Source organism: Haliotis asinina, chromosome 14 (assembly GCF_037392515.1).
Source record: "Haliotis asinina isolate JCU_RB_2024 chromosome 14, JCU_Hal_asi_v2, whole genome shotgun sequence".
NCBI classification, from domain to species: domain Eukaryota; kingdom Metazoa; phylum Mollusca; class Gastropoda; order Lepetellida; family Haliotidae; genus Haliotis; species Haliotis asinina.
In genome coordinates this window covers 967,202-995,145 of record NC_090293.1, presented here as the reverse complement: position 1 = coordinate 995,145, position 27,944 = coordinate 967,202, and the positions used below count along the sequence as shown (strand labels likewise).

Here is a 27,944-nt window from a genome sequence, read left to right as displayed (position 1 = left end):
ACAACTTTGAAATGACAAATTCCTGGACAGTTAGTTCACATTTATTTTGTTTGGTACACCACTTGAGCCCTCACATGAGCTGATCTTTCGTTAAAAATCACTGGTTCACCAGTGGTTTGTAGGGAAATACAATTTCAAAGAAGAAAGCTATGGTTTGTTTAGAATATTTCAAACTTATTTCATTTTGATTACGTTTATGTTAAGTGAACAGTGACGACTGTATACAGACATGAGATCTATGGACAGAAATATTTTATACACAAAATTAACAATTTATGTTTTCCAGTTCCGTGCACCTGCCTTGTATTACCTCCCCTTGACCTATGTTTTAGTCCCCAGCAACGGTAGTTAAGGAGCCATCTTTGATGTTTACGTTTGTGACTGAGCACATGTTCGTTCCTGATTTGCACAATCGACAGACGTTTGAGAACATTTCCAACTGATTTTCCAGACAGCAAGACGTACACAAGGGTTTGCTGTGTTTATTTGTTCTTATTCATATGTATTGCAGAAGTTTAGAAACGTATGCATCCCATAGAAACACGAAGGCCAAGCGCTCTGAAATGAAATGATTCAGAACAACGCGCCTGTCATAATGCACAGTATGAAAAATACCTTTGATTTTGTGTTCGTTACTCATCAAGCTGATTTTTGTAATTCGTTTTGAATGTTGACAGGATGTACGAATCTGAGCATTATTGTTGCTATGTTGTTATATCTCGACTTGGATGGAAGGTTTTACGTAAGAGTTTGAATTACATGTATCCGTTGTGGAATATTCTGGTTAGAAATTATTTGCGAGTATGGCCTGTCCAGTCTCTATGTTTTCAGTCTCTATGACATTTTCAACGAATGGTGTTAAAAGGAAAATGGAATGTCGCTTTTCTCCGGAAAGTTACAGCTGTATGGTAGATCTTCGTTCTTTATAAAGTGTGTAAATTTGATGTTACATATACCATTGCGTGTTTGTATGATTCAGGATCGTGATATAACAAGTGACAGCCATGCCATCAATAGAGGAGATCCAGTCCCTTCCTCTCAGAAAAGACCCCCCAGCCCCTTTGACTGAAGTGACCATCAAGAAGATGGATATAAAGATGGTGGATGAAATTGTTGATGAAAGTAAAATAGAAAGTAAGTCATGTATCATGATGTTAGTTAAACTCAACCTGAAATAAAGTTTAGTCTGCTTGATGTGATTTTTGGTCAGTAGCTGCCCTTGTTGTTTTCACATACCATGGGGAACAAATACTGGAATTGTATTTGACCAGAACTTTGCTTGGATGACACTGATGTAATGGTGTTAACTGTTCACTAACCAGTATAACTTGTCTCTTGTGGAAGTGAACCATTCATGAAACTGTGGTCGATTTTGGCCCTGAAACTAAGCAAGTTAAATATTTGCCATAGTAATGAGTATACTGCAGAATTAGGAGGTTATGTTGAGATTCATGTGCTAATTCTTTCATTGTATTTATCTCTACTTGTTCTGATAGAAATATTGAAATTCTGGATATGTTGCATATTTGGCATTAAGTTTAGTCTGGGAAAATCTACAGGCAGTACATACTAGCATTATTGTTCCTCTAGTGCCAATAATGACTATGTATATAAAGCACTTTTAACATGGTAAATAACATTTTGGTGACAGATCTTTCCTCCATTACAAGCTTGGGCTGATGAGATAATCAGTCTTTTCAATAAACAGTAATTGGTTGTTGATTAGGTTTGAAAGTTTGGGACACATAATGTTTCTGTATTTTCATGTGGTTAGAGGATAAATGTAATCAATATTTCACCACAGCACATATTAAGTGGTAAATACTGTGTCAGTATTCTATGGTACATGAGTGAAGAATATAATTCATGGTAACAATGGTAACAGGTGTGACAGAGGTGACTGTTGATGGAGACACAGAGGACAAGGAGAAGTCTTCTCAGAACAACACCGAGGTGGAGGAAAAGAAAATACCAAAGTTAGTGAAATTTCCTTGGCTATTCAGTGTATCATTGTTTATCATGTTGACCCCTTTTGCAGCCATGTTTTGGAAATAATGTTACTGTCCCTCTTCTATCATCTTTAGAAATGTCATCACCATCCCTATTGTATCATCACTTTGGAAATGACATCACTGTGCCTGTTGTAGCTGTATTAGTAAAATGATATTACTGTTGATGTTACCGTCAATGTTTTTGCTCAGTTTAGGAAATCATATCATCATCTTGTTTGTAGGCTCATTTGCAGGCCTGTCATCACCTTCTCTCTGACCAGCAGCTATGACATTTAGGAGATAAACATTCTGTGTTGAAAAATCAGAGGTATATAACAAAATTATAGTAGTTCTAAATTAGTTTTAAAAACAAACACATAGTGTGAGGTTTTAAATGAAAATTTAGAGCTATTATAATTTTGTTACATACCTCTGATTTTCCAACACAATACATTTGTCTCCATTCTACCATAACTGTGTTATTACAATTTTTGAAAAGTCAAATGGTATTGGAAAATCAGTGGTATATAATGTGATTATCTACCTGTGAATGACTTTGCTCAGCCAGTCACGATCCAGTATCTACTGAAGTCATGGTAGAAAATATTGATTGTACCCAGTAATGTTGTTGTAAAGTTCTGTTTAGCATCTGTTGTCAATCAAAATACACTTATTATAGTGACTGTGTCTGAGGTATTTGTCATGATAAATGTTAGCGTGAAAGATTTTCAGTGGTTATGATTTCTGTTATATGTAAGGTCTGGTAACAGTGAAAGTGATCTAATTTGAAATTTCGTATCTGTAAAATAGAAACTAGAATCCCAGTGGAGCCTGCAAAAGCTTAATTTCTAAAGGTGTATCACTCTTGGCTTTCATTTCAATTGTTTTGTAGATTCAGGGAGTCTATGTATGACTATGAACTTACTGAGTTAGCCTGTGTTGTACCAATGTTTCAGTATTCTGACAAAGACGTTCCTACGGCAACACTGCAAGGACAACAAACTATACTTGACGCCTGAACTCAACGATGTCTTGTATCTGCACTATAAAGGTGGGTGTCAGACCTTGCACAGTGTAACTCAAGCAGTGTAACTCACACAGTATACCTTCCACCTTTTAACTTCTACAGTCTACCTCCCACCTGATGAATCTGTGACTTGAGCAGTCTGAGACGTAACATGAATGAGAGACGGCCTATCGCCTCTTGTTCCCAAGATGGTGTGCCTCGCGGTACTAACTGAAGCGCTTCCCCTAATTAATTCAGTCACCATGGAACCAAGTCGATTGGGTGCGAACAGGATATGGGGTAATTTAAGTGTCTTGTAAAATCCCATTGTGGTTGGGGTACCTGACAGTCATGAATGACCAGGTTTCTCAGTCTTGGATGCCATCCTTTCGTCATTTGCTCTGAATAGATTACCATGGATGAACCTTGTATTCTGCAAGTTGTAAAGTTGATTATTTCTGTCTAATATTCATTTGATCAAACGATCAATCTTTTGAGCGACAAAATATTCACAATCATCCTAGGTTGATGTGTACTGGGTGGCACATGAAACATAGGGAAAGCAGGAAAACCACGCCCTGGCCTGGCTGTTTACATATGCCAGTTACGCAAAAACAATTCATCGCACATGAAAAAGTGCTTTATTTCATTTGAAACGTATACTGGTAGAAAGAAATATTAGCATATTCATCTCTGCACTAAGTTCTGGAACATTTTGAAAGTAATATAACCATGGAGACTATATACAGAAGGAGAGGAAACTCCTCGAAAAGCCCCTGAACTTATGCCGTTGGGTTGTTATGTAACCAGTGTAACCAATATGGTGGCAGTGTAGTATTTGTAGCTGATTAAGTTCGCTGAGGTTTTGACTACTGAAAACCTACATGTAGAAGATAAGTTAACTATTTTGTCACTTCAGTTTAAGTTAAATAATTGGTATTAGTGTGAGTATTAGGACAGTAGATTTGTAGTAGTGTTTCAAGTCGGTATGTTATAGCTCACTGGCTTCTCATTCTTGATTCACCGCGAAGATCGATTAAATAGAGTTGAAAAAAATTCTTTCACACATTCGTTTAACTTTTAGGAAGGAAACCTACCTTTAGTTTAAAGGTATTTGCAAGTAATAGTGACAGTTTTTTAACTTAAGAAAAAGTTACTGTGTTTGCAAGAAATAGTGATAGTTTCATAATCTAAAAGAACATTTTAGGGTGTATTTGAGGTGTGTGAAAAATGTGCCATATTGCTGATTTGATCTGATCAGCCATTGATGCTTGAGGGTTATAGTTCTATAACTTCTTTCCTTCTTGTTGATCTTATTGTTTGACAAAACTGGAACGGTGTTTCCAATGCTTTGTGACAGTTTTACACTTTCTGTTTTCTAGGGGTGTGTGACAGTGTGAGTTAACATTTTGTTAATGTCCATGCCATTCTGAATTAATTATTAATGTCAACAAAAATGTCTCAAAGTAGATTTTTTAAAAAGGACATTTGATGTTAACACATGTTCTAGCAATACTTTTGTGTTATTTAATATGTTTTGGGAGGGATGGCAAGGGTGTATCATTTATTCTTTCATTCATTCACATATGTACTTTTTTTTTAATTCTTTTTCTTTATTTATTTCATTCATTCACATATAATTCTTGCTCTTAATTCTTACTATAATTCATTCATTCATTGTAAAATTCCGACTGATACAAAAAATCTCTGAAGTTCTGTTAAAGATCACATATACTCTGGGGGGTGTAGATGCATAAATCACTCAGTGACATCGTTTTAAATTAAACCCTGTCATTAAAACTGCTCATTTCGATCTTTACTTACCTTAAATCGACCTTTTTGACAACAGTGCACAATTCTCACCTGCAGACAAATTTTCAACCAATCAAAGCGGAGCCTCTCCTTGATGTAATAGTAGGTATCGATATGAGGGTCTATGCAGAATTTATCTACATTTCAGGGGGAAAACTATTTCATTTACAGGTTTGTACAAACCTGAAATTGTGACAGCTGTTTTGAAAAATGAAAACTATATGTTCTCACAATCTACTATCATTTAGTTTTCCCTAGTTTCCGAGTTACAACCGTTGTTTTCAAAGACGATTCTGTCAAAATCACTTGGTGTTGCTAGGTTGTAATCCGTGTTAGGTGGTATAAACCTACACGTTATTTGTCATCATTCACTTGAAGCTCAGTTAATGAACTTATAACAGGTACAATTAGTGGTAACGCCACTTGGATTACCCGACAAAGGCCCCCATTTGGCATTGCTTGTGTCTGGATCGATGAAAGTATTAACTGATAAGACGCTGATTGATTAATTACTCTTATGTGGATTTAAATGGGGGAATTGTCAAAAGGTAGTGTTTATGTATGTATATTTACTAATCTATACTGAATACACTCTGTCGTGTCTGTGTCTATGTAAAAACAACACCCTTCTTTCAAAGGATTAACTGCCAATACATTGATTGATTGCTCATTATTGGCTAACTAAATTACTTTTTTAAAAGAATGACGTACATTATGCAATCAGTTGCCAGGTGTTCTATCTTGGGTGACCAATGAGGTTATACAGCAATGTGAAAAACCTGAAATGATACATCACATTTTCGTATATTAGACTGTTGAAAGACACATCACTTGGGAAATCTACAGATGAATTATATATCACTCGTTTTTGTGGACATTAATGGATACATTACTGGGACAAGGTACGGTCGTGCCCCGTACGCTTGTGTTTTTATTGAAATCATCTGGATAAGCTAATTGTCGGATATCTGAATCACGGGCCATATGTACAAAGAAATGTACAAAGAAACGGACATAGTAGGCATCAGACATAATCTTTATTGATTACACAGTGCATTATATCAGTGCATACAAATTACAATGTCTCATACCTGTTCATGCTCGCTTGAAAAAATCAGTCATAGCTTTTTGCACTGGTTGTGTCGAAAAGCAGGAAGACTTTCCTTTAAGTAACACTTCAAGGTTCTCAGTGTCGCCTGCACACTTGTAATAGCTAATCAGCTGATCAAGGCAAACACGAGCTTCCTTGTGAGACACGGGTGAGGTGGCACCTGCTCAACTTCATCATCATCATCATCATCAGCTGCCCTGCCCGAACACACTGCTTTGAGGATGTCAGTGTCATTCAAAGATTTGCCGGTCACTTCGTCTCTCTCGACATTGACAAGGTCATCGGCAGTAACAGTCACAGTTGCAACTTGTGGATAGGATCATAGTGCATCGCGAAGTTCCGACAAGGCCATGTCTTTTTGTGCGTCCTCATTTGATTTTATATCCACATAACGAAAGCAGTGAGCAATTGTCTTTTTGCTCACAGCTGTCCAGGCTTGCTTGATCATCCGGATTGCAATGCGTATGTTGACAGCTGGAGTCTGGTCTGTGTCAATACACTCGATGAAATGCCTCACAACAAGCTTGTGGTAATGTGCTTTGAAAGCATGGAGTATTCCAGCATCCATCGGCTGTATGTGTGCTGTTGTGTTGGGCGGCAGAAAGTGTAATTTGACATGTGTCGGCTTCACATTGTGGGTGTGGCTAGCTGCATTATCCATCAATAATATGACAAGCCTAACTCTCAATCTCATCTGTCTGTCAGATGATAGTAACCAATCACGAAAGAGTTCTGAAGTCATCCACGCTTTGGCATTGTTCCTGTACCTAACATAAACTTCCGGATTAAAGTCATTACTGAAACAGCGGGTACGCTAAGCCTTGCCAATCACAAAGGGTTTGATTTTTAGTGAACCATCTGCATTTGGCAGATGGGGCATGGTGGGCGAGCTGGCTAAGGCGCCAGGCTAGTGATCCAGAGAGGTTGAGGTTTCGGGATCGAGCCCACCTGTGACCGGGTGTAAAAACCCTGGAGTCAACTTTGTGTGCAGACTCTTTCAGTGTTGTCACAACCCCTAGTGTACAGTACACAACCCTGTGCACTTAAAAGAACCCACGAATCCGTTGGTATATGACCAGATGGTGGCCACATGAACACGTGCATACACCTAGTTGCAGGTACAGCAACGTGCAGTAAACTTGGACAAAGTGCTATGACTATGTGTCCCAGTCCACCCAGCTGTCAATTGGGTACCTCGTTAGGATGAGAGAGCCAAAATAAACTTGGTGCGCCTAGTGGCAGCAAGAGCTGTATGATCCCCAGGGAGTTGAGATTGACATCCTGTGATCGAGGGAAAAATACCAGCGCCTTGAGCATGCACTAGTGCGTGGATATGTGGGCTATATAAATATCCAGTCTATTTGCACACAATGCTATGTTGACTCGTTCTTTAGAGCATTTTGTACCGCTGACAGGCTGAGATGCAAGTGTCTGATTCGGTCCAAGTTTGAAGAATAATCCAGTTTCGTCTACATTGAAGATGTCTTGTGCCTTATAGTCTTCAACTGCCTTCTTTAGATCTTCTCAGCCCTAAATCACAGCTTCTTTGTCAGCACTTGCCACTTCACCTTCATATTTCCTGCTTCATACACAATGTGTAGACTTAAACCATGTTAACTAGCCACGAGAATAAGCAAAGTCTCTGATACCCATGCTATCACCAATTGCATGTGCTTTTTCGATTAACATTTCGTCATTGACGGTCACATCAGAAATCCAAAGATAAACTACTTCTTCCATCTTCTTATGTTTAGCATTCCGAGCACATTACAACTCCGATGAGCTTTCAAGAATTTCTAGCCATTTTGATTTGTCTTTTAGAATGTCTCTGATTGTTGACTTGCCAATGGTGTGACCAAATTCTGTGCCAAAATGTCTAGTAAGGGTTTCTAGGCTTGCTGAGGGATACTGCTCCTTGTATCTACAAATTTCTCTCTTTTCCCTCGCTGAAATGGCATTCCGTTTATGCTTGTTTGTTTGATCGACTGACAAAAAATGTTTCTCAGAGTAATTATAGTGACCTACAAATTGACACGCCTCAGAGGTAGTTAATCTTCTCACGCTTCAAAGACTGACGACTTCTTTCATGTTACGTCACACAAGGCCCTTGGTAATCGCGTGTGTAAACATACAGTGCTCAGCCATCTGGATATATGAGACAAACAATGTACATAAATTGGTGTTTTGTATGTGAAAATGACCGTACAGTTCCAAAAAAAAACAGATTTCTGGATAAGTGAGTAATTTTACAACGTTGTGAATTTGTTTTAAGGAATTTTCGTTCAGAAGGCGGGTTTTTCGGATATCTGAGGTTCGGATACATGGGGCATGACTGTAAAAGCCTGGCATTGTTCCTATAACTTTAATTTGTTTTGATTTTAATATTTGCATTTTGTTTTTGTTAAGTTGTTGCAGCTTTCAACAGGATCATTGTTTTCATTGTGAAGTGTAATAATACAGACAACATACACTAGGGCGTGCGTGCGAATAATGATTCATATAAGCAAACTATGAAATGTCTAGATATTACATTCCTGTTATACATTCGCAGATTGCTTCCTTTTATTAAGTTTCAAAATGCATGCAAGTATGATTGTAAAGTAATTAGGATTATGAGACCAAATATAAAGACATATATTGACAAGTGTCTACATAATGGTGTGTGAACGTTTACAAACCAAGTAAATTTAGCAAGTGAAGAAATTTATTGTGCAGTATTTTCACTTCGACCCTGACCTCACTTATGTTTTGTTACAGGTTGTGTCATGCAAACTCCTTTTGGTCATGATTCAAATACATATTTAACTACTAGTGGAAAGTAGTTTTGATATTCTAACTTGATGAAAATAAACCATAATCTCATTAATTCAAATGGACTTTATTCCGCGACTTCACAATTTTCAAAAATGGCAGCACCCTGTCAGAGGATGAATGCTATTTAAGTTTGTTTTCACTGACTTACAAAATCAAAATTACTTTTCACTGGTAGTAAAATATGTACCTTGTTGATGGACAATAGGATTTTACATGACATTGCTTATAACATAACAATATTACTCTTGGAAGCGAGGCCGGGGTCAATATAATATTACTTATGATAATATTATCACTTCGACCACAACCTCGCGTTATATTCATGCAAAATCCTTTTGGTCAGCAATGTATAGTAAGCAGTCTTGATTTTATAAACTCGATGAAACTTGAACTCCATTTTCTGTCCTGGAAATGTGGTAGGGGTGAACCATCCGATTTAGTGTCTTCCACGACGCTCGCTTCGCACACACATACAACCAATTTAAGCACAAACTAGGAGGTCCGGAGGAAATCTGTGCATAGTGACACCATCAGCCGACCCCAAGGAGCAATTGACGGCAACACAACAATTCGGCATGTCTTTGGTTACGTCAAGAAATCAGCAAAATGACAAGCTTCCTACACATTTTCTATACAACTAATTGAAAATCGTTCCTTCTATGACGTCACTGGAGGGCTCTGGCGACAGAGTTACGTAACCTGTCTGTGGTTTCGTTTGCGGGCGAGAGAGAAGCAGACGGCTTTTTAGTGACTTTTAAGTGCTTGGTATTAATTAACCACAAGTCTTTTTTTAACCAGAAGTCTTTCATATGCAGTGATAAAAAGAGAACAAGCCAAGTCCGTTGGAGCATGACGCAGCACATGTTAATTAGTACAAATGGTAAAGAAAGCAAGCGAACAACCTATCCCTGTTGTAGATTATCCTTGATATAACCCCTACCACCATTGCATCTTGCATGAATCAAAACTTAGCCAACTTCGTCCATAGTAATCCTGCGACAACTATTAAATCTTTGCATATGCTACAGAAGTAACGTATGTCTATTGTATAACTTCACCCAGCACATGGGACAGTCTTTATGTGAGGTGTTATCGTATACGAGCAATTTAATCAATATACACGCTGAGTTTGTAAACACATCTCAAGACGATTCATTTTCAAGATGATTATAACAAACAGACTTCTACTCCAGGCTCATAATCACCATAGAAACTGATGTCAGTCGTATTGAAGGGTTCACATACATATGACAGGTGTATGTTATATTACTAATGTTTGTGATATACCACAAACAGATATACGTAACATTTTCAGAAGCATTTATGGAATATTATGTTAAGTGTGATGCATCTGTGACATGTCTGTGATGTATCTGTGAATGTGACTTGTCTGAGATGTTTTATGCTTATTATGTTAGGTATACTGAGGCTGGAGAACCTAGAGGCGTACACAGGGCTGAAGTGCCTATGGCTGGAGTGCAATGGCATCCGGAAGATTGAAAACCTGGAGCATCAGACCCAGTTGCGATGTCTGTACCTGCAGCAGAATCTACTGACTGAGATAAAAAACCTGGAGCAGCTCCAGCAGCTGGACTCCCTCAACGTCAGCAACAACAGCATCAGGCGCATCGAGAATATAGGTGAGTGACTATCTGTCAGTATCTGAACCTGATCACCATCTTCTGTTGAGAAAGACCTGATATTCACTTGTGCTTCTCACTGTTCAACAGCTTGTCTGCCAGTCCTGCATACACTCAACATCAGCCACAACCGACTGAAGACAGCTGATGATATACGGGAACTTGTTCACTGCAAAAACCTGGGGGTCCTTGACCTTTCTCACAACAAGTTAGAGGACCCAGCCATCGTGGACATCTTTGAGCAGATGGAGGAACTGGTGAGTTTGTACCCTTTTGTGCCATGAGCTGTGTTGACCACTCAGAATCTGCTTAACTTTACAGACTTATCTTGAACTTTGTTGACGTATTACTTGATCTCATAGATACCCCGATAGTGGTCAGTCTCCATCATAGGCAGATCCAGATGTGGGGTGCAGGCGTGTTCATCCCCTCTTTGTCCTGAAATTTTGTTAAATGACCAACGAAACTCACTGGAAATAAAGCGTGCACCCCCCGCCCTTCTCTAAAATAGTGTGCGACCCCTACTCTCTCAAAAAGCTGTATCCGCCCCTGTGTTGGCTACCTTGAGTCAGGGTTTCATCCTACATTAGGCTCACTCTCCCTCACTAATTCTGTTTATGATTTAACTATCTCTTGTGGTTTCGCTGAGTCTTGAAAGTGACAAATTAGCTCTGCCTTGCATCATGTGTGGTATTATGTGTTGCAGCGTGTGTTGACGCTGACAGGGAACCCTGTCATCAAGGACATCAAGAACTACAGAAAGACAATCATTGTCAGGGTGGTGAGTTGACTTTCCATTATAGACAACTGGCAAAGAATTAAGCACCACCTTCCTTTTCATATATACATAACTAACATCTGTTGGTGATATGTCTTTGTAAGTGGTGACTCTGGCCTCTTCTGTGAGGTTGATTCCTTGGTGATGGAAGTCTCTGTGATGTTGATTGTAGTCTCTTTGAAGTTGATCTTAGTCTCAGTTACTGACCAAGCATGTCATAGTTACCTTCAGTGGGGAAAACCAACAAATGGGTTAAATGGATAATGTTTGAATATTAATAGGTGTACTTCCATAAATTTGAAAATTTCATTCAGATGTCCATGAGATCATGCATGTATGTGTTCATCTGCATACAGAAGGACCTCAGGCACCTGGATGACCGTCCTGTTTTCCCAAAAGAAAGAGCCTGTGCCGAGGCCTGGTATGTATCAGACTGCCTGTTGTACCCACTACCACTGTCTTAGAAACAGTCAACAAACATTGTGTACTCACAGTACCACTATCTCAGAAGCAACCAACAAACATGGAATACCCCGTACCGCTATCTGAGAAACAACCAACAAACATGCTGCACTAGTAATACTATACTACAAACAACAAACAAACATGCCATACCTGCTAACACAGTATAAAATGCTATCAACAAACAGTATCACAGTATAGTGCCAGCACTATGCCAGAAGCAACCAAAAAAATGTGCCATACCTGATACATCTCTGTGAAAGGCAACCAAATGATGTACCAGGCTCACTAACACTTTTTGTGAAGCTGATAGCAAGCATGTCATTCACACCTGTCTAAGGATGAACAGCAGTGAAGTGTGACACCAGTGATGGTGGTGGGTGGGAGAAGAGAGGGAGTGGAGATGAAGGTCAGAGTCGGCCATGTCACTGTAAGTCAAGTTGTGCTACTTTGTCCTCAGGGCTGTTGGAGGTGTGGAGGCAGAGAGAGAGGAGAGACAGCGCTGGGCTGACAAGGAGCGCAGGAAGATTCAGGACAGTGTGGATGGTAAGAACATACTGCATCTGGTTGGATACTTCCCAAGGAGCTAAGAATTGAGTATGCTTTTATGGCCTGAGGCTGAGTATATACTGACAATCCCCAGTACATGTGTTGTTGTGTCCAAGTACCTGTTGTTACGGTTAAGAATTTGTCCTGACAAGCGATGTAAGAAATCCCCGTGTGAAACAGCAAAACAGAACAAAGACAAGTCATAAACATTCAAATTGTATTATTATGCAACGAGAGCAAGGTATACAAAGTCACAAGTCAATTTCACAATGCTGATTACAAATTCAACACAAATGAGACAAAATCTAAGTCAGTCACAAAATGCAATATAGCAAACTCACCGAAGTCTCAGTACGAGAGATAATCAACTAGATGCAGAATGTAAACACAACAATCTGTCTGACAGCGGGTGATGTAGATTCAGGCGTTGACAGATGCAGATGATATAAACTCCACAAATGTCGCAACACGGCAACCAGCTGATATATATATATTTAGCCATTTCCCGAAAGTTCGGGCACAAACGAACATCGTCAACACTGTAGAATGTCCTCGAATAAGTCTCCCGGAAGTAGACACATAGAAAATAGGAGCAGATAAATTCTGGAAAACAAGAATGCTAAAAGTGTTGACCAGTTATTAAAACGAAATGTGACCCATCATATTTAATATTCAAAACACCAAATTTTGTGACCCAATAATAATTATTACTTAATTAATAACAAAATATACAGAAAATACACACTCGTAACCCTGTCAGTTCTCCCCTCATTGTTGCAGCTCTGCTCAAGATCAGACAACACCATGAGGCTCAACGGATTGAGGCTGAGCTGAATGAGAAGAATGCTGCAAAAGGAATCACGGAGAAGGTGGAAGTAGATCCAAGCACTGTAGACTGGTTGTATGGGACCCACAAGCTAAAGGGAGAGGCCTCAGAAGACGGGGAACACAAGGTGAGGGGTGGGGCACCACTGTAGGGATGGGACACCCCTAAAGGGGGTACAGGGATGGAATACTCAGTGAGGGTAACAAGGAGCTTGTTGACGAGATGACACACAACATGTCAGAAATGGATGGTGGAAAATTTGACATTCCGGATGTGCTCATAATGTCTTCAAATCTCTCACTGGGGAGAAGGGGTTTACTGGAGACAGATACATTTACTAAACTGTTGTGGAATAAGAGAAAAGGACGCTGAATATCCACAGATAATCTGACAGTCTGATGACACAGAACATGAGATAAGTTTGAATGTTTACTGTGTTATTGGATAAAATTTTGTATTGGATAAAAAGATACATGACAAGTTTTGCATTGAATTTGTGATTGTGACAATCTTGCAGGAAGAGTTGATCGAGGACCTGACCTCAGAGGACATGCCAGTAGTTGGAGCACGGAAGCAGCAGGTGGAGCAGGGCATCTTTTCCACAGACAGTAAGTTGACCATATGTGTTGTCAGTAAAATATTGTTACCAAGTGCTGGTATTTGATACTAACCTTGCTCAATATGTCTTCTTTTTGAATTGATGAATTTCAGTCAAATATTTTGGGACATCAATGTGTCAATACATTCTTTACTTTTCATTCAGAGTTTTGTTTTATGGGTCATGGGATGACAGTGTTGTCTACTGTGCTGCTGTTTCTGTTCTTGTGAAGAGTTACTTCCCTTAGGTGTGTCTGGATCATGTGATCATGGGCTAGGATACCCACAGTGTAAGCTTGTACAGAGTGTCAATATCTGCTACCTGCATCATTTCGTGGCTTTCCCCTTGTGCTGGGATACAGATACATGAAACTCTATGCATGTCAAAAACTCTGTTATGTGTGACAATAACACAAACAATAAACATACTCTAGCTTTACTTCAGTGATGTGTAATGTCATTGCGTGCTGCGTACAATATTACTTTTGCTTGAAAATGTATATATCAAACAGTGGTAGTAAAAGGTTAAATAACTTTAATGTCTTACTTTGCAGAAGTTGAACAGGATGATGAAAGCACTCGACTTTTCATAACAGAAATGGGTAATTAAAACCTCAACAATCTCTGCTATAAGTAGCTCCAATAGTAACCAACATAACACTTGTAAACTGAGCAGTAGCCACAGTATGGTCAGTTCATCCTTGTTGACAAACAGCCTCAAGTACAAGGAACAATCAAGTTGTTTGAGATTGACCTACACACCTGTAATACATTGCCGCCACTACATAAGGTATTACATTGATAAAGTAAGTATCGCTGGAGTGCAGTCTTCTTGTCTCCAGTCACTGTCTCTCTCTCATGTACGTGACAGTTGTAACCCTGACTCAATATCTTTGTTCCAGATGATGCAGATAAACCATCAGAAGTAACTGATGTAAGTGATGCTACATGACACCTGGTGTTAGAACAGTCTCTTTTGTTTGTAATACATGGCATGTTGTGTCTTACTTGATGTAAGGACAGTCTGTACTTCTGACCATCAGCTGAAGGTTTGTCTGGTCCAGAACTGATTATATACCAGCTGCTGTCAGCCTCCCAGAGCCATAGAGATCAGTTAGTTCATATCTATGTTTGTGTTGCTGATGATTTATTTATGGTCAAACATTCTGAAAAGGAATACACAGTGTACACAGGAACATGTTTCAAGAGTAATGTCTCATTCTCCATCTGTGTTCTTGTTTCTTATTTTGCTTTATCACAGCGACTGTGATATTTTCTGCATAAAGAAAATCTGTTTATTTGTGTAGGATCTCCCTGAACTTGAAGACGTGGATGTAACTGAACTTGTACCTGAAGATGTAGAAAAGGTGACATATGTTTTTAACAAGCAAACTAAAATACCATCAGAACTAACTGGAATCCTGAAATGAGTGATCCGTGTCGTATTGTTCTGCAAAGACTTGTATCAGAGTTAAGGCAGTACAGGCTTGTTGTATTGGGTTACTGTAGTTCTGAGCCCACTTGCTGCTTCAGGGGGAGGAAGGATGGAGAAGTTAGAGCAGTGATGAATATCAATCTGTTCTCTTTCGGACTTGTAAATAACATGTGCCTTTCTAGTTTCAAAATCAGTGACCCACCTCATGGAGTATATGCTGACATCACAGCCCAATCTCTGAAACATTACACCAGCATCACAGCCCAATCTCTGAAACATTACACCAGCATCACAGCCCAATATCTGAAACATTACACCAACATCTGGTCTTCTCCAAACCATTTACCAGTGTCTGGCCCTCACACATGAAATGTGACCTGACTTGATGGTCTCATGACATGTAACCCTGTAGCATCTGACGTACATTTATCAAACATATGAATGGGATCCATGAGTAGATGGTTACATATATTTGATACTTTAAAACTTCTTTAAAATATGATTAACCCACTCTGCCAGCGAAACATATCATGAACATTATCACTCATTCAAGTGCCCTTGCAGTCACCATTGTCACACACTCCTAATGATTTGAATTGACCACTAACTGTAAATGTAATGTTTACCTGTTTTTTTTCTGTTTCAGTCATACAAGCCAATGATTGAGATTCTCAATGATGATGATGAATGTGCAGAGTTGGAAGAAGTGAGAGCAGGGTTACCACCCCTTGTGACAGAACTTCCAAGGTCATGTCCAAAGAAAGCGTTGATTGAGGAGATTCCAGACACAGGGGAGATAAGTCAGCCTGAAAGTGACCTTCCAGTTGATTCTAATGCTGTCTCCCTGGACCAGGTGATCCCAGACTTTGGGCTACCCAAGCACCAGAAAACACAACTGACGTCCAACTTACTGGCAGGTGTTGGCAAGATGCTTTCCCCCTCTGAAGATGGCAACTCTGAGGAGGAGACAGACACCTCTGATCCTCGTATTGAAACAGGGAGCATATTTGAGGAACTAGATTGAAGAGAAATGTGATAGTGACATTGATCAACAGCCCTTCACTCAACATCCACCATTTGCCACTCAATCATTTCACTGGGTCTGCATATCCATCTCATCCCTTCATGGAAACCCACAGGGGTGGTTCCTGGCCAAAGATTGTGTTCAAGTGTGATGCTAAACCAATCACCCTGTGAACACAAATCCTGGCTCTGCCACATCCTCATCCTGGTTGTTCCTTGTGACAGTCATGCTTTTGTTATCATCCATAGAAACATGTTTCATGTATGACAGCCTGCTTGTAACTGGGCACCACTAGGGTACTCCCCAACTCTGGCCCTGCAACACGTGGGCGTTGTGGTGCCAGCAATGCATATCTGCTGAATATGTGTGGTGCCTGCTTTGCACAGGAACTTGAGAACATGTGATGTCAGATGCTGACTGCTGATGTCAACATTGCCTAGCTACTAAAACACACTGTGGAACCAAGCATGGTGTTAGCAACAGGGACTGATTGTCTGTACTGGGGAGTTGTTTCTGGCCAGTATAGGAGTCCTCGCTGTGGGTGCAGTTCACAACGTGGCTGTAGGATCCAAGAGTACTTAATATATTACTTGTCATGTGAATCGGAAATCCAGATTTGAAGCTTGTAATCACACAATAGAGATGTTTACTCTCTACAAGGAACTGGAAAGGTGTAAACATTTTGAACTGTTCCCTTTGAAAACCAGTCTTATGTTTGGTGCATTGCTATTTACTTTTACAGTATAAATATCTAAGAATTTCTTCACTGAATTCACCAGCATTTATAAATCATTTCAAATCCAAAAGAATTTATACTGTATTTATGTGTAAATAATGAATGATTAAAATGTTTGTCAAATGGGTTACATTGTGTTTTGGACCTGAATTTTGTGTTTCCTTACATTATTTATAAGTGGGGTGCTCCAGTGACTTTGGTTTGATGCCAGTTTTGGTTGTATCGTGGCTTAATGCGGGTGGACAACCTTAAGATTCAGATATGGCTGGTGTGGGTCAGATGTGTCACAGAGAAAGACATGGACTAATCAGCTATACATACACTACACATATAAAGAATATACATCAGACAACAAACTAGTTATTTAATAACATTTTATTTTCTTACAGTTTTGGTTACATGAGCGTCCTACTGAAAGTAGAAATGTCACAGCCTCATTTGATCAACATAGAATACAAGTCATACATATACAGTCACCATTTTTACTCTCCTCCCCGTACAGAATACAGTCAAACCATCCTGGAATGTTCATGTTTAACAGAATGCACAGACAGAATGTTCTATTGCATGAATGGGCACTGATATAATTCTTTGTCCTTTTGGACCAAGACTAATGTAACAAAATACTGGATACTGACCAGCAGAAACCTTCCCTTACCCCTCCTATATATACATGCTACTGATAAGATCAGCAGAATACCTCGAACTATTCATGGGGAGATAACTCCAACAGAAAACGATTTGGCCACTCATTTTATCTCACTACTTGCCTGATAATAAGAATGTCAACATTCCCTTCCAAGTAGAAAATCAATATAATGTCTCTACCAGTACCTCTCAGTGCACCATGTATGGAAGGACATGTAAATGGCTGAAATTCTATAGATGTTATTTGACACCAATTTTGCATACTAACAGTCTGGACAGGAAACCAAAGAAAACACAGTGATTAAAACCATATACACAAGATAAAAGGACAGAAAGTACAGACATGTTAAAACAACAGGAACATGGAGGCATACAAAGAAACATGTTTGATCATGAGCAGTGCCACAGATACAGGTACATCCAATGTTCTTAATGTCAGATACTAGGAATGATTAGGTATTATAATTTTGTATTATATGAATCTTACAACCGTCATCTATTGCAGTGATCAGTATGACTAGAAACATAATGATAACAGTGATGGGGACTTTCATAGTATACATTGTATATGGAACAAAATGATTAAACAGGCAGTCATATAGGTGGTTAATTTTGATTTTCATAATGGCTGTAATTTTCAAATCTTAGAATGACCAGATATACCTGATTACTCCAAAGCATGTTGCATTTATATATTTTTCTAAATTTGAGGTCAACAAATTTAAAACGACAAGTGACAATCAAATCAACAATTCATCATCTAAAATTGATAAAATCTTGCATTTCCATCACTAAATATCCAACATACCACAACGCTTCTTTGTTCTTTTCTAAAATCTAAGATAACAAGTACGAACAATTTGAATCCTAAAAGACAAAGCTACCGTGTCAGCATTGAGTGAATTCAATATCACATTTGTCTGAATTTTAACAGAAGCTACATATCACCATGTGTCAACTGTGCCAGATACATCCCACAAACCAGACTTCAGCACTTTATCTGTAGAGTGACCTCGCCTCCTGTGGACAACCCTGAGTTTTGCCACTCCAGGTTCTGGCAGATGCATCCACGATCAACATCCTAGAGTCACTACACAAGAAAATCTGTGAATGTGAAGTCTGGTTTGGGTTTCTCAATATTCATTATGTTACTCCTGGTTACTTAAGTCGCCATGGTCAACTCTCCTTTTGACGTGTTCTATGGTGGACTTCACTAGCTAGACGTGATCAGTGGGTGTCGATGAGGTCAAGGTTGATGCGATAGTAGACGTAGGGGTAGTAGTCAGAACTGCCCATGTTAAGGCCAGGTATATCAACACCCTGTGGATTGAAAACAAGGTGGATTAAGACCACAGGATATTGCTGTAAGGCAGTGTGGAGCTGACTGTATACTGAGAGAGAGACTAGATTCCCAAGGGAAGGAGAAGATTACCTTTGAATATTTCTTGGTGGTTGATGAGGAAGTTTGCTTTGATGAGCATTCGGGTCAATAACCATTTTGGGGACAGCCTCATGCATGTACTATCATGGGAACACCACATTCTCATATGAGCATTCATTCAGATGAAGTGTATTCTTGTGGGCTATAATGGACAGGGTGGATTTCAGTACCATTACAATTCTATATATTTAACTAAACGTGTGGAGATATATCAACACATCATGTGGACTGCAGGTGCTACATGACACACGACCTGTCATGTAGAACTACTGCCATACAATACGTACATCTGCTGCTCCAGCCAGTGTTGTGTTGTCGAGATGCCCATACAGCTGACCTAGGACTTCCCGTAGCCGTTTCACAGAGCGCTTGTGAGGCTGTAGGACCATGGCCTGGAAGTTAACTGGAAGACCGTACCTGTACAGACAGCACACGCATGTAGTGTCAGCTGCATACTGACATCAGGCACAGCCTCAATACTGGAAACAGTGCCCTTCTAAAACACTAATCTAAGAGTGTACTAGATTCAATAGGAGAAGTATATCTTCGGCTATAGCGTAACAAAGACGAAAGCCCTGTATGAAGCAGGACTGGTGACAAACATAACAATCACTGTGAATCTGGCTGCAGTTTCTGTCACCACTAAGGTAAGCAATTCTGCACTATAAACTGAGGAACCTTGGGAATACATGCTACAAGGTTTAAATCCTGATTATGATATATGTTAAATTTGATCACTTTGAAAATGGCTTTGTGTGTAATCATAGATTTCAGCTGCGGGAGCCATGCAAATTTACACCTATGAAAAGGGGTACAACAAGCACGCAGTCTAGACTACCAGTTGTCTGACTTCTTGTCGCGGTGGCTGGGAGGGTTAGAGTTGGTGCCTTACTCTGAGGGTGCGTGTTCGAATCCCAGATATGGATACTAGAATTTGTACTTTACTAAGAAAGCGTAATCCCAAATATGACATATGTTACAACTGTGATAATTCAACAAATGAATTTGCTCCATAGAAGCAATCGACTCCACTCACCTTAACACCGACTCGACAAACACTCGCAGGGCCTTGACGTGAATCCAGGCAGCAAAACATTCCCCAAAGTTCACCTTCAGCCATTTGACAAGGGGGCCCTGAAAATTGCAATCAGAAAGCATGAAAATCTTATGATAATGTGCTATATTTACTGAAAATATACAAGTGCATGTTAACCTGATCACACAATACATTTACAGTGCAAATACTTCAGTCAATGGTTTTCAAGAGTAATCCTAAAAATAACATGTTGCATTTGACCAATTTCTGAGAGGCATTTTGTAGTCTTGAATTTTAGTGTAGGGTTGTTAAGAGCATTTTGCCTTGGTCATATCCCTGAATGGCAATATGGGAAAACCTGTTCTTGACACTCTCACAAACATTTTATCTGAGAACAAGTTCAACAGTAACTGGCAATAAATGAACAGTTCATATAACACCTGGTTTCAAGCCTGCAGAAGAAACCTTGTCTCACTAACTAGCAATACCATGATGTGATATCTGCATGCTATGAGTCACTGAGAATAGCTACAATGGATAATTGTGCACAAGTGGCAAATTCCAACAGTTCAAAGCAGCCCTAGAGACAAGTGGATGAGAGACTGAATGAGGCAAGCTGACTCACAAACTGCTTCTTCTTGTCTGCTTCAAGCTTGGTGATCTCTGTTTGCCCTGCAACGATCTCCTCCTCACTGTACTGAAAGTCACGCACGATGAACCTGCACCAACATCACACAGGTTACCAACATTGCATGTCCACTTATTAGCATCACCCACCAGCTTACCAAGATTACCATAAGCTTACCAACACCAACCATCAGCTTGTAGCTTACCAACATCAACCATCATCTTGCAAACATCAACCATCATCTTGCCAACATCACCCATCAGCTTGCCAACACGAACAGCATGGCAAGCCAATTAAATGACAAACTCAATACCAACACACTATACTCACTTGTTTTCCCGACAGTGATGCTTGAACTCATCGGCAACCCGTCGGAAGAGTGTCACAGAGCACAGAGCGTTCTCACCATCATCAAATAAGACTCTACAACACATCAAGCAAACACCACATGCAATGGAATGTCCAGCTGTTCAAAATAACTGACTTATTGTGACAACTCGAGCTATAAGTCAAATAACCATTACCCAAAATACACAGACACTGGGCAACAGTCCTTGCATGGGAATTCAGTTGTCTCAGTGTCACACTGACTCCAGTCATACGACAGCTGTACATCTACAGTACAACTACCATTTTGTTGCTGCCCATATACTTTGCATCAGAGTGAGTGACTTTATTTTTACACTGCACTCAGCAACATTCCAGTTATATGGCGATGGTCTGTAAAAAAATAGAGTCTGGACCAGACAATCCAGTGATCAACAGCATGAGCACCAATCTGCGCATAGGGCACCGATGACATGTGTCAAACAAGTCAGCGAGCCTGAGCACCAGATCCTTTTAGTCGCCTCCTATGACAAGCATAGTTGCCTTTTGTGGCAGGCATGGGTTGCTGGAGACCTATTCTACCCTGGATCTTCATGGGTCAAAATTTCCCAAGTATACAATGTTGGAGAACACAGCTAACAGTTTTTTTATGTATGGAACCATTCAACAAGTCACCATTTAAGATTTAGGTTTTTTGTACATATTTTGGACTAAATGCTGACACAACATTATTTTTCAACTCACTTTGATGACCGTGGGACCACCATATCTGTCAGCTTCTCATATTTTCCCATCCATTCATTAACGTTGCCCCTGAAACATAACAATAAAGAGTAAGGTACTACTTCCTGAATACAAACATACTAGTGACATTACAAATACCTTCAGTAATCTTCAGAATCCCTTAGTATTTTTCTCTTTGGTAATTCATGTTTCATGTAAACATATCATATTGACCAGCTTTCACATGAACAGTTTCAGATCACTGTGATGACAGGCTAAAGGTTATTCTTACTTTGGGATGACGACCAGTAAGGTGACGAGATATTCTGAGTCAAGAACAAAGTCCTCCTTCTTCACCAGATCTCCCATGTTGCGAGTCAGTAAACTGCCACTGTGGATACAAATTGACACAAGTCACATGACCATGAGCAAACATGCAGCAGAACACAAAGAGACAATAAACCAGGTGTCTGCACTAATTACGAATAAGTCATGAAAATAGCTGTCCTTGTGATATCTTTGATCTGGAATAACTCTGCCTTGTCATGCATCTTTTAGATGGTACGTATCCAACAGCAACTGAGAAAACACAAACATTATCAACAGGTGACTTGTGGACAGCTCACTCCTTCACAAATGAGAGGACAGGAGTGCACGGTTACCACAATGCTTCTGTAGAGAAAATTAGGACCAATGAACTAGGAGTGACAGATGTAGGGTTCCACCATGTCCACATAGGTTGTTTAATGCTACAATTTTCCAGTCAGATGGCCATGGTCTGCTGACAGCTGATCACAACATGTATGTGAACATGCAGGACATCTCTGGCATCATACTTGCAATACCTGACATTGCGGACTTTGATGACTGAGGGAATGTCACCTTTATGTAGCAATGTTTTGTTGTTCTTAAGTTCCTGTCTAATGTTGCAGGGTGATTTGTTGTCATGTCTCCTTCCATACAACCAAAATACAGGTGTCCTCAACCCTACTAGTGTGTTTGTAGTTGAAGAGCTGGCCATATATATCCCAGCAAGACTATGCCAGCCTAAAAAATGGTCAAAGCAAACGTGATATTCTTCCAAATATGGTATAGTGTATATTGCAAAAAGGGGGAAGTAACTCACGTGGCCTTCCTCTCCAGGCTCTGCAGGTTACCCTTCAGATTGTTGTAGGCATTAGACTTGGTTTTCAGATCAGACTCAATCTGGTTTACTTGCTGAAATTTAGAGATTGGTATAGGTGACAGTCTTTCAGCAAAAGAATTTACTGCAGACCACTTTAGTATGCTTGCAAACTGTCCATGTTAATTGGCTATGTTTAGGGATACAGCATAATGTACATGATTACAGACTACCACAATGCGACACCTTTTCACACTTACAAAATACTAAAACGCACATCAGGCTTTCCTTGCAAGAGGATATTTTTATCATTGGTACAAATATATATGATATGTATGATAGTATTACTACATGAACTAATGGGAGTGGGTGTGGTTAGTAGTGAAAACCTGCCGCTCACCTTGCCCACAATATCTGCAATATTCTTCAGTGACTGTTTGATGGGGTACTTGGCCAGGTCCCACTGGAAGCGCTGCAGGTAGTTCCCTGGAGGAGCTGAAACAGCACAACACACAGGTGTTGGACATTTTAACTCATATACTGGCGATTGATGGTGTCACAGGTATACAGGTGTTGACGAAGCTGCATGTATCTCAAGTTCATGAAGTGATAAGGCATTTACACAAAATGCTCCCACTAATCCTTGATACATGTGTGATTTGAGAAGTTGTCTGAGCTGCAAGACATGCAGAACATTGTTTGATCATGTTGCCACAACATTCAGATCCAAAGTAACCCATCCTCTGGAAATTAGATGATTCCCTGGCAGCTGTTGACAGTCATTGTTACATCATCAGATGTAAGTAAGATCTCAAAACATCTCTAGGATACTAATCATAGACATTTCTACCTTCATACCCTTGTACTGAATATTCCAGAGCTAGCAACATATCTGTGCATCAGTAACCAAACCTTAAGCATCTGAACATGTAAACTGGTGATTAGGTACTGACAGTGAGAAAAACCAATACCATCATTGACTTTGAGATTTTCACGCAGTTTGTCTCTCTTATCTTCCAACACATCCCCCAAGTACTGTGCAACTTTTCGGGTGACACTGGAAAAACAAAACCTTGATGTCATTGCCTGATAATTACACACAGTCAAGTATGTGAGATTGGTAGATCTGATTTTGAGGGAGTGGGTGAGTGAGTTAAAACTTACGCTGCACTCAGCAATGTTCCAACAATATGGCAGCGGTCTGTAAATAATCGAGTCTGGACCAGACAATCCAGTGACCAACAACATGAGCATCGATCTGCGCAATTTGGGAACCGATGACATGTGTCAACCAAGTCAGCGAGTCTGACCATCCGATCCCGTTAATCGCCTCTTATGACAAAGATCTGATTTTGATGGCATGTACATCAGCCTTGGACAGACCTATGGACTGTTACATGTTTCCTGCTACCATATTCTTAGTTTTATACCACACACACCATTATTCCAGCTATATGGCAGGGGTCTGTAAAGAATTGAGTCTGGACCAGACAATCCAGTGATCAACAGCATGAACAATGGGTTTGCTGCTAAAAGGTTAGGGTTATCACTTCTGGTTTGTGCTTAATTGAACAATGATTGTTACCAGCAAAAAATGGGTTAAACCAGACCAGATCCAGTGAATTTTACCCAGTTGAATGGAACATCTAAACATTTTACCAGACCATCGAGCTGGTTAGCTGTGAAAGTAGACTGTCTGTCAGAAAGCTACCCTGTCTCAGGCCTTAATCCATACACTGCTGAAAGACTACAATTTCCTGCTTGACTCTCTCACCTCTCACAGAAGACATCCAGTTTGCCAAGCTCATCTGACAGACCAACAAGAATATCCAGAGTTCCAACCTATGTGAAAAAGAAAACATGGAATTTCTCGTATTTCCATAAGATGTCAGTCTGACAAGACAACAGACTCATCCCCCATATGTCAATGTAGTCAACAGTACATGTTAAAAAGGTGTAAAATGAGTAAATCATGGTTAGCTTAAACAAACTGTCTCCCTGTTAACTTTTGCATACCTTACGATTCCAAACAAGAATCTCACTAAACAAGGGAATATGGTGCTCATGGCAACCTCCCTTGATAAATAATGTGTGTCTACTTCCAATATTAATATAATAATGGAACTATCTACATTATGGTCCAATAGATAAAACAGTTTGTTTGCAACATATTAGTGAAACAGACACAAATTTGGGTGACACTGATGAATTTTTTTGCATAATTTGAAAATATAGTGACCCCTGCAAACTATCCACTAACTCTACCTTTAAACAAGGTGGATAGTTCTATGGACATACAACTTCTATACAATGTTTTGATCGATGCCAACATCATTATGTCAATGTTTACCCAGTCACATAAAGATTAATAACAAATACTGTCAGAAGAAAAATTATTACTGATGAATTAATGATGAAATAATAGTTCAACATGAAATGGTGTCATCAAAATCCTGTATAAACAGTTGTGATAAAGCTTAAGTGATGTGAGACCATTCATGGCACTAGCTGTAGTTTTTCATAGCTGTAATGCTAGAAAAAACATGTACGAACATGATAGAGGACTCTTCGGTCACAAGAAAAAACAAGGTGAATATCTACCTTAAGATCTGGAATCTGGAACTTGTAGTTGTTGGAGAGTTTCTCCGGAGCTGTATTGTTATTTAGACGTTCCCATGTCTGTTGCACAGTTTTCTCCCCTGGTGCCGAGATAAGCCAGAAGTCGGTCGACATTTTGTTTTGGTGAGAATGTAACTATCTGAATGAGAGAGGAGGCTAGTCAGGCAACCACATAGAATACTTATGTTTCATAAATGGCATGAAACAAACACAGGGAGTACTGCACTTCATCTTTTACACTTTTCTGATCAATTAGACCTCCCTTACGATAAGAAAAGGTACCAGACCTAACGCCAAACCCTAACCTTAAGCATCGTAATGGGTGCCTAAACCCGGGTGCTGCGTCCAGTAACCTGGGTAAGAGTTCCACCTGATACCCCCACTTCCATTTATTAGGATTATTTCAGGGTGTTTAGGGTAGGTTTAATGTTAAGTTTATGGTTGAGTTTAGGGTTTAAATTCAGGGTAGACGTGTAGGGTTTTTATCATCAACACTGGCCAATATTCTTTGACACAGAATTAATAAAAAAGACTACGGGGTTAGGGTCAGAAATCTTTCCGCAACCTGCATTCCAACCCAATAACAATGTGCTCACTTATTTTGTGACACAAAAGTCTTGTCTGCGGACCTTCAACATTCTCAGAAACAACATTAGTCTCTTCCCCAAAACACCCATTGATAGGGAACTGATACTTTGGAACTCACACTAAGCATGTTAGTGAGTGAAACTTGCAGACGCGTTCAGTTCTGTAGACAGTTTGTTAGAGACATATGTTTGACTACCAGACGTATAACAACAAGCCATCTTACGCCGCATGAACACGGTCAAACTTCGAGGTTTCATGAGAGCCCTTAGAGAGTATGGCAGCATGTGAAAAAACACCAGAGAATGATGTGTTGAACTAGATATGAAACTAATCTCGACCAGAACTAAAAAGCTCTGACATGACTGTTTATTTCAGCACTCGTGACATCTGTGTCCTCCAAAAGACACGGTGATCTTCACTATGACATCCGGCAGTGGTTGTTCATAGGCCTTTTAGCTATCCCCAAAATACATGTTTTCATATATGGTCATATAGCGACTCTAGGTGTTGAGAATACTTTACCTGTAAGAAATGTAGGGAAATATGGTCACAGACAGTATAAGTCGGATGTAACTTTAACGCACGGTAACAACTCGTTCACCGATTACTGCTGTCGGCCATATTTTGTTCACGTGACAATTTTGTTATGATGAGTAAACTACTTAGAGTACAACTACCACAACGTTTTTAAAAACTCGCAAACCTCTGTCGCACCAAACTTAAAGAAGTTGTATTTTTCTAATGGAAAATAAAACAGTGAGTAAATGTGTCAATAAAACATCTCAACTCGCAACATCGTGTGCCAGTTTGTATTTTTGTTGTTGTTGCTTCATCATCGTCTCGATATCTTCATAGCAATCAGACCCGTGAAGGTCCCGGGGTAGAATAGGCCTTCAGCAACCCATGCTTGCCATAAAACTCAGCTTGTCGTAAGAGGCGACTAACGGGATCGGGTGGTCAGACTCGCTGACTTGGTTGACGCATGTCATCGGTTCCCAATTGCGCAGATCGATGCTCATGTTGTTGATCACTGGATTGTCTGGTCCAGACTCGATTATTTACAGACCGCTGGCCTATATCGCTGTAATATTGCTGAGTGCGGCGTAAAACTAAACTCACTCACTCACTCATAGCAATCATTTCCGATTCCTACCGTCAGAGACCATATACCGATATATGGTCTCTGGTACCGTTAACAAATCAATACGATCATGCCACATTTTGAATTTCTCAAACTATATTACATACCAGTTGTGTACATGTTTGTAACACTTCTGCAATATAAGACGATACATACATGTATATATCCAGGTGGAGAAATATTTCTAGATATCCAGACGTCAGATTTCCCTGGCTTGTTAAGCAGGAGTTATCACGTTCTGTACATGTGTACATTTCTTCACGTTTTTATGGAAGGTCGTCGATATTGTTTGTTGAATCAAGTGTTTGTAACAATTTGTTTAAACAAACCAACACATTATGCGGTGAAGGTGTCCTTGCTAACATGTCTTTAATTTGTCGGGCGTGAAGTTGTTACAACCATATGTGAGTCAGACATCCGTATTACTCCAACTTCTAAGTGTTTGTCCAACTTTTAAGTGTTTCTCCAACTTTTAAGTGTTTCTCCAACTTTTAAGTGCCTTTCAAAGACTTCTGTGAGGCTAGTTGTTGTAGGTACACGTTACTGCGTAGGTCCAAAACCAACAGCGGCGTGTTCACATAATAACACTTGAGTTTACACAAGCGACAATGAGCATTAGATGAGGAAACCAAATGACACGGAAGCCAACAATGGACCAGTCACGTAACACTAAAAACAAAAATAACTGTTGTGTCTGAAAGAGTTAACAGTACATTATACTATATTTGTTCTCTCTTTTTCAAATAAGTAAACGTGTATATACAGCGAAACATAATATCACACTAAGAATAGCACGTGGTATAAATTCGGTACATGTATAGTTATCTCCATGACACGTCTGCTCTCAACAAACACCACTTATATGACATGAAATATATTTTGAACGCCA

At 39.7% G+C, this 27,944-nt stretch overlaps 2 protein-coding genes across 2 annotated transcripts; one reads left to right on the top strand and one right to left on the bottom strand.

Moving 5' to 3' along the window:
* The first annotated feature begins 318 nt into the window (after positions 1-318).
* Positions 319-16,911, top strand: LOC137261249 (dynein axonemal assembly factor 1-like). Its single transcript, XM_067798972.1, has 15 exons — positions 319-471; positions 980-1,134; positions 1,886-1,976; positions 2,948-3,042; positions 10,153-10,374; positions 10,465-10,631; positions 11,081-11,155; positions 11,509-11,573; positions 12,075-12,160; positions 12,944-13,116; positions 13,507-13,597; positions 14,141-14,188; positions 14,489-14,520; positions 14,894-14,953; positions 15,668-16,911. Exons 2-15 carry the CDS (start codon positions 1,005-1,007, stop codon positions 16,043-16,045), a joined length of 1,713 nt encoding a protein of 570 aa, XP_067655073.1. The 5' UTR covers positions 319-471; positions 980-1,004; the 3' UTR covers positions 16,046-16,911.
* Positions 16,912-17,141: 230 nt separating this feature from the next.
* LOC137261251 (V-type proton ATPase subunit C-like) lies at positions 17,142-26,597 on the bottom strand. Its single transcript, XM_067798974.1, has 13 exons — positions 26,437-26,597; positions 25,309-25,465; positions 24,482-24,549; positions 23,679-23,764; positions 23,108-23,202; positions 22,711-22,802; positions 21,877-21,975; positions 21,606-21,674; positions 20,865-20,957; positions 20,532-20,625; positions 19,907-20,004; positions 19,158-19,287; positions 17,142-18,749 (listed from the first exon to the last, which is right to left on the bottom strand). Exons 2-13 carry the CDS (start codon positions 25,438-25,440, stop codon positions 18,657-18,659), a joined length of 1,149 nt encoding a protein of 382 aa, XP_067655075.1. The 5' UTR covers positions 25,441-25,465; positions 26,437-26,597; the 3' UTR covers positions 17,142-18,656.
* Positions 26,598-27,944: the final 1,347 nt, after the last annotated feature.

Coding starts and splice junctions, on each gene's coding strand:
- LOC137261251 (XM_067798974.1), bottom strand. CDS start 25,440: ATGTCGACCGACTTCTGGCTTATCTCGGCACCAGGGGAGAAAACTGTG. Junction 23,765..24,481: donor CTGGATGTCTTCTGTGAGAG/GTGAGAGAGTCA, acceptor TTGTTTTTCCAG/TGTCACCCGAAAAGTTGCAC. Junction 20,626..20,864: donor CATCACTGTCGGGAAAACAA/GTGAGTATAGTG, acceptor ATGTTGGTGCAG/GTTCATCGTGCGTGACTTTC.
- LOC137261249 (XM_067798972.1), top strand. CDS start 1,005: ATGCCATCAATAGAGGAGATCCAGTCCCTTCCTCTCAGAAAAGACCCC. Junction 1,135..1,885: donor TGATGAAAGTAAAATAGAAA/GTAAGTCATGTA, acceptor CAATGGTAACAG/GTGTGACAGAGGTGACTGTT. Junction 11,574..12,074: donor AGAGCCTGTGCCGAGGCCTG/GTATGTATCAGA, acceptor CTTTGTCCTCAG/GGCTGTTGGAGGTGTGGAGG.